General features: G+C 35.2%; 1 protein-coding gene across 1 annotated transcript in view; it reads left to right on the forward strand.

Moving 5' to 3' along the window:
* Ddx43 (DEAD-box helicase 43) overlaps positions 1–11,108 on the forward strand; it is a 34,824-nt gene that overhangs the window by 12,743 nt on the left and 10,973 nt on the right. Inside the window, exons 3-10 of the mRNA XM_015487904.2 lie at positions 1,799–1,925; positions 3,162–3,293; positions 5,198–5,279; positions 6,854–7,010; positions 7,240–7,358; positions 8,618–8,728; positions 9,560–9,701; positions 10,352–10,452. Of these exons, the coding sequence (XP_015343390.1) occupies positions 1,799–1,925; positions 3,162–3,293; positions 5,198–5,279; positions 6,854–7,010; positions 7,240–7,358; positions 8,618–8,728; positions 9,560–9,701; positions 10,352–10,452 (971 nt within the window). The remainder of the gene's footprint in view (positions 1–1,798; positions 1,926–3,161; positions 3,294–5,197; positions 5,280–6,853; positions 7,011–7,239; positions 7,359–8,617; positions 8,729–9,559; positions 9,702–10,351; positions 10,453–11,108) is intronic.

Below are 11,108 nucleotides of genomic sequence, written 5' to 3' on the forward strand. Positions count from 1 at the left end.
GGGGGGAGGGTGGAGGATGGGAAAGGCAGCGGAGCACAACAGACACTAGGATGGCAATTTGTAAATCAATGGATGTGAAACTGATGTGATTCTGCTATCTGTGTATGGGGTGAGGGGGGGAGTTCATAACCACTTGAATCAAAGTGTGAATATGATATGTCAAGAAATTTGTAATAGTTTTGAACAACCCAACAATCAAAAAAATTAAAAAAAAAATAATAATAATAATTTTCCCCTCCAATTAAAACATTGTGTTCATGTTCCTTTCCTACATAAAATCTATCATGGCATCTTAGACTTTAAGTCCAGACTCCTCAGCATAGTCCAATGACCTGGTGTGTTTAACTTCCCTTACTGTCTTGAACACTACCCATTTCCAGATGCTCTCCTATGATTGGTATCTTCTTAAAACTAACTCCTACTCATTCAGGTTAGCTTAGTTATCACATTAGGGATGTCTAAGGCTTCCTGCTCCCTGCTCCCCATTCTATGTAGGTGTCCCTTTTCCATTGCAGCATCTATGACTGCCTATTTCGGTACTTAAACAAAGTTGTTTCTGTAAACCCTACAGAGGATAAGCACTGATTCACCAGCCCAAGACAGCATTTAATGTATAGTACTTCCTAGATAAATTTTCAGTGAGGTTATCTGCTGTTAGACACCTATAAAAGTGTTATAAATTCTATCCTAAATGTCATAACATCAGACTTTGAAAATTTACCTTCAGCTGGGAAGGGTGGCACATACTTGTAATCCCAGAGGCTCAGGAGGCTGAGGCAGTGGGAGTGGAAATTCAAGGCTAGCCTCAGCAATTTAGCGAGGCCCTAAGTAACTTGGTGAAACCCTGTCTGAAAAACAATGGGCTAAGGATTTGGCTCAGTGGTAAGGTGCCACTGGAGTCAATCCCTGGTAAGAAAAAGAAAATCTTGACCTGCATAACAGTATACATGTCTGAGTAGAGAACTGCATGAAATTAAAAATGTAAAAGTAACTTGGAAATTCAATAAATTTTTATTTATTTTTCTAAGCTGAGACAAGTGGCATATGCCTGTAATCCCAAGGACTCAGGAGGATGAGGCAGGAGGTTCACAAGACTGAGGCCAGTATAGGCAACTTAGACCCTGTCTCAAAATAACAAAACCAAAAAAAAAGGGTCAGGGATGTAGCTTAGTGGTAGAGTGCCCCTGGGTTCAATGTCTAGTAGCAATAAAATAATAAAGTAAACTTTTATCCACATAATATATAATATAGTGTAATCCACCTCAGCCCTATAATTCTATAAGCCTAACAAAATAGTCCCATCTTATAAAGGAAAGAACTCAAAGTATTGTCACCTGTCAGATTGATGTTCTGATTTCCCCCCTAAAACTTGCTGAATTGTTTTGTTTTGGGCTGTACTGGGGATGGAACCCAGTGGTCTTCTACTACTGAGCTATATCCCCAGGCCTCTGTGTTTTTTATATTGAAATAGGGTCTCACTAAGTTTCTAACACTGCCTTGAACTTGAAATCCTCCTTCCTCAGCCTCCTGAGTTCCTGGAATTAGAGGGCAATGCCACCATATTCCCCCTGAATTAATTTTTCCAGCTGTTAGTTTTTTTTTTTTAATTTACAAATTATCTTGCTTCTCCCCATCCAATCAGGAGGTAAATCCAGAGTATATAACAAGCCTTCTCTTTAGAAATGTAGATATTGAACTATAGTAATGCTATGTACTATTATATTATTTGAAATTGAGTGCTTATTTGGGATAGGTGTGAGGGGACTTCATTCTCATCTATTCTTCCTCCTATATTCAGATAATAAAAGGAAATCCTGAGGCAGAAGTCAAAATTTTTGGCAACAAGGCCATGCAAATAAAAGCAAAAGCAGTGATAGAAAATTTTGTTAAAAAACAAGAAAATAATAATTCTGAACGCAAAGTTGGTAAGTAATTTTTACACACTGAAGCCCTTTAAAATTTTAAAACTTTGTTATAATCCATTATACTTGATTCCTTTCTTGAGACACAGGTTTAGATTTTCTTAAATCTAGTATTTTTTTTTCTACAGAAGCCCAGATTATTCCTCAATTCCTCAAATTGAAACTGTAGTTTAGCTTTACTTCCAGCTACATATAATAGAAAATAACCCTTTAATACACCTTCTTCAACATTAATGGTGAGGATTTGTCTTGGGCTTCTGACTCTGGTCTCTTCCCTAGATCAAGCTTGACTTTGAAAACTGCTTAGTTATTTGAAATATTAAAAATTTGACATCTATCTAGAGAAAAGGCCATTATTGAACCATATATAGATGTGAGATGAAAGTAAAACAGAAACTTGAGTTCTGATGGCCACATTTCCCCTCCTTAGTGTTTCTTGGAAAGGAACTTCACCTCCAAGGCGACATGATTTTTATCTGTCAAGCTGGGTAATGTCTACTTCACGGGAATATTATAAAGATTAGATAATGGGCTGGGGATGTGGCTCAAGCTGTAGCGCGCTCACCTGGCATGTGCGGGGTGCTGGATTCGATCCTCAGTATCACAAACAAATAAAATAAAGATGTTGTGTCCACCGAAAACTAAAAATAAATAAATAAATATTTAAAAATTCTCTCTCTCTCTCTCTCCTTTCTCTCTTTAAAAAAATTAGATAATGACATGACAGTATTTTAGCACCCACTAGACTTTTCATAATATTTTCTTTTATAAGTAAATTTTTTCATAAGTTGATAAATAATAAAACCCATGCAACTAGATCATCATGGTACTATAGTATGATCCTCCCCACCCCATCTTTTTGTGCACATGTTAGTTTACAAAAATAAATTTTATATTTCAAGAATTGGTTTTTGTTTTCAGTTTTTTGTGTGTTTTATTTTGTGGCACTGGGGATTAGAATTCAAGGTTTGGTACTTGCTAGGCAAGCAGTCTACCACTGAGCTACATCCCTAGCCATTTTTTAAAAATATTTTATTTTGACACAGAGTTTTACTAAGTTACCCAGGCCAGTCTTGAACTTGATGCTCTTGTCTCAGCCTCCCGAGTACCTGGGATTACAGGTGTGCACTAACACACTCACTTCCAGTTCTTAAACATAGTATAGAAAAAATAGCTTTGAGGATTTTGTGCAGACAGAATTTATTACAAAACTAATTTGGTAAAAAATATTTTTAAAAGACATTGTCGCATTCCAACCTTCTGCTGGAAGAAATGCAAGCACAAATGACAGTGTTACAGAAGATCAGCCATTGATAGATTGGGATCAAATTCGAGAGGATGCTGTGAAATGGGAAAAAAAAAAGTGGGCAGGTCAGTGCTATGTCCTAAGATTTACATATGCTATTGATTATACTAGTTCTTTTCTGTAAGATATCTGCCATATTTTTAGCAATGAAATCCAAATGAAAAATGGAAAATTTGTCATTGATCTAAATCATAATCATTTCTTTTTCTTTTTTTCATTTATTGATTCTTTTTTTAATTTGTTTTAATTAGTTACACATGACAGTACAATGATCTTGACATACTGTACATTTGAGTCAGATGGGATATAATTTCTCATTTTTCTGAGTGTACAGGTTGCAGAATTACATTGGTCATGCAGTCATGTATATACCCACAGCAATAATAATGTCTATTTTATTCTACTATCCTTCCAGTCCCTCCTTCCCCTTCCCTCCCCTCCCATCACTTCTCTCTACCCAATCTAATGTGACCCACTTCTTTTTTTTTTTCCCCTGACACCATACCTGTATTCTGTATAACGAAGGGGGTCTCCTTTCCCCTTCCATGTAATTCCCATTCTCCCTCCCTTCCCCTCCAACCTCTCTTCCCTATCTAGAGGTAATTTTCTTGTCATGCTCTTCCTCCCTACCCTATTTTGAGTCACCTCCCTTAAATCAGAGAAGACATTTGGCATTTGTTTTTTTGGGATTGGCTAACTTCACTTAGCATAATCTGCTCTAATGCCATCCATTTCCCTGCAAATGCCATGATATTGTTATTTTTTAGTGCTGAGTAATATTCCATTGTAGTCATAATTATTTCTATAATTCTATTTTATAAATGGAAAACTGAATATTAAGCTTATGCATTATTTGAGGTAACTCACTGTAAAAAGTTTAAGAAAAAGGAAGAAAATCAGCCCCAAGAATTAAGTGTGAAGTGACTAAACATATCAACCATAAATTGTTGTGGTGGTTGATGAAAAATTTATTTTGGAATGACCTAGCTAACAATAGTGAGAAAAAGGGAAAACCATTAAATCATAAAAAGCATAACTTATTGAGACAGGTTTTTTTGGATTTTTTGACCAGGCTGGTCTCCAACTGTGATCCGCCTGCCTCAGCTTCCTGGGTTCACTGGGATTATAGGCATGCACCACCCCATCAGGCATTTATTAATTCATTTATTTACTTATTTATTTGGGGATTGAACCCAGGGGTGCTTTAACACTGAGCTAAGTCCTCAGCTATTTTTATTTTTTTATAAATTGCTGAGGCTGGCACAAACTTGTGACACTGCCTCACCCTCCTAAATCATTGGGGATTATAGGCAAGTGCCATGTACTTGGCCATTTTTTAATTTTAAATGAAATTTCACACATGGTATATTAAATCTGGGTATGTTTTAGATAGTAATCTGGGCAATTAGAGTGAGGCAGCAATACTGCATCTTTTATATTAAATTAAAAAATAATGCACTGGAATAGAATGATCAAATTATAAGTGACTAACATCATTGTTGGTCAGCACATTTGCATGTTAAGTTTCCAGAGCTACCTTGACAATAGATCTGTTGTGAGATTTGCTATGGGAAGTCAGAGGAAGGATTTAAGTTTAGAAGAGGTCTCAGGCATATAAGATATATTGCTCAGAGCAGAAGAATGAAAATTTTTTAATTTCCTAAAAAAATAATGGTATGAAATGTTAACTATGTTTGAGGGCAAACCATCATAAACTGGTTTTCTGTCTTGTAAAGCATGCTTTACTTTATTTGAAACTTCAGTAATAAAAGTCTCTTTCTTGGATGAAAACCAAAAGTAAATAGCCTAGTGTGGCAACTCTTGGTTGTAAAGTATAGAACTGTCTAAAATTATCTAAACACATGGTGAACTTAATACATATTTTAGTTTGTTTTTGTGGCTTTGAGTAAATGTTAATGAAATGTAAAATCTTATTACCAAAGTTTGGATTTTCACCTTTATAACCCAGATTTACCTCCAATTAAGAAAAACTTTTACGTTGAATCACCATCAACTAGTTCTATGACAGAAGTGCAAGTAGACAACTGGAGGTATGTAGTTTATTGTTAATTTAAGTATGCTTTTGTATAATTATGTTATTAGTATTAACTCTTTAGGCAAAGATTGAAATGATTGCATATGAAGCCTATGCTTGCTTTCCATATTTATGTTCAAATGAAAATAGACTTTCCATATTTATTCAGATGAAAACTTGGTTGAATCCTACATATTAGAAGACTGGTATCCAATAATGATGGAAAATGGGTTTTGTGTCTAGAGTAGACATATCGCTATTGAACAATAAAATGTGACTAATATAAGCTGAGGAACTGAATACAATCTTGCTGCTAACAATGGATCAGTCACCAATGGACTACATATATGAAGGGTGGTCCCATATGGTTATAAGATTATAATGGACCTAAACAGGTGTAGTGGTATATACTGACTCAAGACTGAGGAAGGAGACAGGGTATTTAGGGTTAAAATGCTGAGGCTGGCCTTAAACTTGTGATTCTCCTGCCTCTTTTTAGATAGGATCTTGCAAAATTGCTTATGGCCTCACTAAGTTACTGAGGCTGACCTCAAACTTAAGATCTCCAGTCTCAGCTTCCTTAGTCACTGGAATTCCAGGCATGAGCCACTGCACCTGGAAAATAGCAACTTCTAAAAATATTGTTATATAAAAATACATCTCAGCCTAGCATGTATATGCCCACAATCCTAATTACTGGTGAGGCTGAGGCAGAAGGATCACAAATTGGAGGCCAGTCTGGGCAACTTAGTAAAACTATAAAATGCAAAGAGCTGAGACTATAGATCAATGCCCACCATGTGGGATGCCCTGGGTCCAATTCCTAGTACTGCAAATAAATAATTTTTAAAAATCTGTTATAAAACTAAGAATGGTATAGCAGGAGTGTGGAGGTATGGGGCTCACTTTGGGACAAATGACAAATTTTAGAATCATCTGTTAAATTAAGAAAATATGGGAGGGCTGGGGATGTGGCTCAAGCGGTAGCGCGCTCGCCTGGTATGCGTGCGGCCCGGGTTCGATCCTCAGCACCACATACACACAAAGATGTTGTGTCTGCCAAAAATTAAACAATAAAAATAAATTTAAAAAAAAATTATTTAAAAAAAAAAAAAAAGAAAATATGGGGGCTGGGGATGTGGCTCAAGTGTGCTTGCCTGGCATGTATGCAGCCCGGGTTCGATTCTCAGCACCACATACAAATAAAGATGTTGTGTCCGCTGAAAACTAAAAAATAAATATTAAAAAAAAAAGAAAATATGGAACATCACAGGCCCTCAAATGTTTGCCCATTCTGGTTTTGAATTATGAAACATGATTTTCAGGTTCTATTTATAATTTTGCACATGAAATTTATGGATCCATTCATAATAGTGATTATCGCCTTTCTTCTGAAACTATCCTCAGATAGGAGGAAGATGGGCTTCTGTTTCTATTTCTTAGTATATTTCATTCTAAATTTTATGGTAGTCTGATTTTAATCATTTACAGTTGAATTTCAAAGTAAAACTTTTTTTTTTTTAGAAATTTCTTTCTTGTGAGTAAGCCTAAGCCACTAATCCTCATTTTTTTTTTGTTTTTCCTGTAAAGGAAGGAAAATTTTAATATAACATGTGATGACATGAAAGATGGTGCGAAGCGCCCTATCCCCAATCCTACCTGTAAATTTGAAGATGCCTTTCAATGTTACCCTGAAGTTATGGAAAACATTAAAAGGGCAGGTTTCCAGAAGCCAACTCCAATTCAAGTATGCTTTCCTTAATTCTAGTGTTTCACTGAATGTTTTACCTAAGCAATATTGGATATATATTAAATCACCATAGAACAATTATCTCTTATGAACATTCTAGTTCTTCCTACCACTACCACCAATGCCTTGCAATCAAAATTGTTAAATGAAGTGTGGAGCTGGGAGGAAGACAGAAAGACATAACAAGAAGAGATATGCTCTTTTAGTGTTTATTATTCTTTTTCAGTCACAGGCATGGCCAATAATTCTACAAGGAATAGATCTTATTGGAGTGGCACAAACAGGAACGGGGAAGACACTATCATATTTAATGCCTGGATTTATTCACCTGGATTCTCAACCAGTGTAAGAAATCTTTTGGCTGCCTTCTTTAAGAGTTTCATAGCTATAGACACCAAATATGTAATGAAGATTTCTTTATCTAGTACATTAATCAAAAAGGAATGCCTTGTCTCCAGCAACTACATGCTTATACAGTGCTGATGAAAGTATAAATTGGCAAATTTTTTAGGAAGCAATAGGTAATGCTACAAAAGCCTTAATAGAAGAACAGGAACGCTGATTCAAATCATTTAAATTATCACGTTCAATCCAGTTCTCTTTTCAATGAGAACATGTTTCACATTTTAAATGAATGTTAATGAAAAGGCCATATTAAATAAAAAAGTTGGGTAATTGGGATACTGGGTTTTTTCTTTTGTTATTTATGTTTTGTGGGGAGGACAATTTATTCTAGGCCAGGTCTAAAATTGCATGCTGTACCATTCCCTATTATAATCCACACCGACAAGAGAATGTGCCTTAACACCAGCTCTGCTGGAAGCTTGCAAATGTCTGCTATTTGATTCCTATGAGTTCATTCAGTCTTCTCCATTGGTACACTTAGCAAGGCTCTCCACCCTCATAGTACAAGACCCCTTAAACATAAATTCATTTTGTATAGAGAAGAGAAAAGACTGGTATATTGATTGTTCCTCATTTAAACCATGACTTAAACCCTGTCAGGATTTAACTGTTATTTGGATTTGTTATTTGTATGACTTCTTATATTTCCCCAATTTATGGTTAATATTGCTTTTATAATCAGAAAGAATTTACAAAAACTTGTCATACCATTAGCTTATTTTATTTGGTATGTAACAAATAGTAAGCCAAAGTCTATTGAAGGACACTGTAATATCTTTTTAAAAAATTTTTTTAGGGGTTGGAGATGTGGCTCAAGCGGTAGCGCGCTCGCCTGGCATGCGTGCGGCCCGGGTTCGATCCTCAGCACCACATACAAACAAAGACGTTGTGTCTGCCGAGAACTAAAAAATAAATATTAAAAAATTCTCTCTCTCTAAAAAAATTTTTTTTAGTTGTAGATGAACACAATACCTTTATTTGATTTATTTATTCTCTTGTAGTGCTGAGGATTGAACCCAGTGCTTCACACATGCTAGGCAAACACTCTACCACTGAGTCACAACCCTAGCCCTTGTAATGATATCTTACAAGGTACAAATGTCTCTCTACATACATCCATCTTTGACAGTCATTGCTATAAATTTCTAAACTAAGTATACCATGCATCTGAGATAGGCAATCTGTTTTTCTTTCCAAAGAGATAGAGAGAAAAGGAATGGACCTGGAATGTTAGTCCTTACACCAACTCGGGAACTGGCTCTTCAGGTTGAAGCTGAATGTTCTAAATATTCATATAAAGGTCTTAGGAGGTAAGTAATTTCTTTGGTCATTTCTGTGCCAGTATAGTATTTATTTATTTGTAGTACTGGGAACCTAACCAAGGTTTTTCATATACTAGGGAATACTTACCACTGGGCTATTTCCCTAGGCCCATAAACTGTTATGTTAATGGAGTACCATTGTAAAATTTCAATGCATGAATACATTGTATAACATTTAAATCAGAGCAGACATCTTTTCTCAAATATTAATTCATTCATTTATACATTTATTTATACTAAGGATTGAACAGGGTCACTTTACCCCAAGGCTAAATTAAAGCACCACCCCTACTTTTTAAAAAATCTATTTAGTTATAGATAGACACAATACCTGTATTTTATTTATTATGTGGTGCTGAGGATCGAATTCAGTGCTTCACATATGCTAGGTGAGTGCTCTACCCTTGAGCTACAACTCAGCCCACAAGCCCTTTTTTATTTTAAGACAAGGTCTTACTAAGTTGCAGGCTCTGGTCTGGAACTTGCTATATTCCTGCCTCAGCCTCCTGTGTCACTCAGATTAATGATTTATACATTAGTAATGTGTATATTTATGCATCTTCTTGCTTTTCACCTATTTAGAAGGTGAAGAGCTTAACAAGGGTCCTGCATCTATTCATTGATCCAATCAACAACAACTGTGTAGTATGATTAAGTTATGATACATGGTTCTTTAATTTTTACCACTGTGAATTGGTGGTTGTGGATAGTTCTTAGTCATCTGACACTTCATCGTATCTATACCCAGAATGCATAGATTAATTGGGATTTTCAGTTATGATTGGATGTCTAACATGAACCTCTGAATTTTTTTTTAAGTGTTTGTGTATATGGTGGTGGAGATAGAGATGGACAAATACAAGATGTTTCAAAAGGTGTAGACATCATTATTGCAACTCCCGGAAGACTGAATGATCTGCAAATGAATAACTTTGTGAACTTGAGAAGTGTAACATACTTGGTAATCATGTAGACGTTGGGAATGTTGGGGAGGAAAACGACTCCTTCTTAAAATATTTTTAAGATGGCTTATATAATGGTTTTTAGATTCTAGGAATATTTCCCATTTCTTTAAGTATATTGAAATAAGGATTGAAAATGAAATTAATTACAAAGGAGTTATCAAAATCTACTTGGTTGGTTTAGGTATTTATTCTCATTAAACAGATTTAGAAGATACTGGAAAGTCAACTAAAACAAATCTTTTTTGTGTGTGCATGTGCAGGGGATTGAACTCAGGACCTTGTGCTTGCAAGGCAGGCATTCTACTAGCCCACAGATCTGTTCTTATGACTTCAAATGGCTTAATTATTTTTATCTCTAGGGAAATGAGGGATTTTTTTTGGGGTGGGGGGCTAGGGATTGAATCCAGGGTGATGTTGTTTTTTTGGTTTTTTTTTTTTTTTTTTTGAGACAAGGTCTCAGTTACTGATTATCTTGCTAAGTTGCTGAAACTGGCATGGAAGTGACAATATTGTTGCAGCCTTCCAAGTTGCTAGGAATACAGGCATGTGCCACCATGCCCAGCAAAATGGTTATTATATTTGTAAAGAAAGCATACATATTAGCTAACTCTCATCTAATCAGCCACATTCTTAACTGTGAATTCAGGTTTTAGATGAAGCAGACAAGATGCTGGACATGGGATTTGAACCCCAGATAATGAAGATTTTGTTAGATGTACGCCCTGACAGACAGACTATTATGACAAGGTAGGTATGCTTAATTTGTGTAAAATAAAAGTCAGTGGATTAGAAACTCACCTTGATTGATTCTCCAGAATATTTTAGAGCATCACTAGAAAGTATTTTGAGATCCTTAGGTGAAAGAAGATATCATCACTTAGTTTAGCAACTCAGTGTAAGCATAAGATGACTGCTTCACTCCTGACTACTCCTAAATTACAGATAGGGGCTTTTGGTCTTTTTGTTTTTGTTTTTGTTTGTTTTGTGGTGCTGAGAATTGAACCCAGGGTCTTGTAAACATTTACTTCTCATGGAAAGAGCTACATTTAATAACGCATCACTTGTCCTTAGACACTCTACATTTATGTAACAGTTTCTATTGATTCTATATATTTTGTCTTTATTTGCATTAAGGATCGTGTAAAATTGAGGAAATACACTAAATCTCACTGTTTTCGTTAAAATTGAGGAAATACACTAAATCTCACTATTTTCTATAATCTTGCCATTCAAGAAAAGTAAAATTCAATTTCATTGTAAGTACTCTAAAAGTATAAAATGTGGTCACTTTCATTTTATATATGGTTGAAGAAACATTGAAATTTATATCCTTTGACCACTGTACTTAATGATGTGGTTTTTTTTTTTTTTTTTTTTTTTTTTTTTTTTTTTTTTTTTTTTTT

Source organism: Marmota marmota, unplaced genomic scaffold (assembly GCF_001458135.2).
Source record: "Marmota marmota marmota unplaced genomic scaffold, marMar, whole genome shotgun sequence".
Lineage (NCBI taxonomy): Eukaryota > Metazoa > Chordata > Mammalia > Rodentia > Sciuridae > Marmota > Marmota marmota.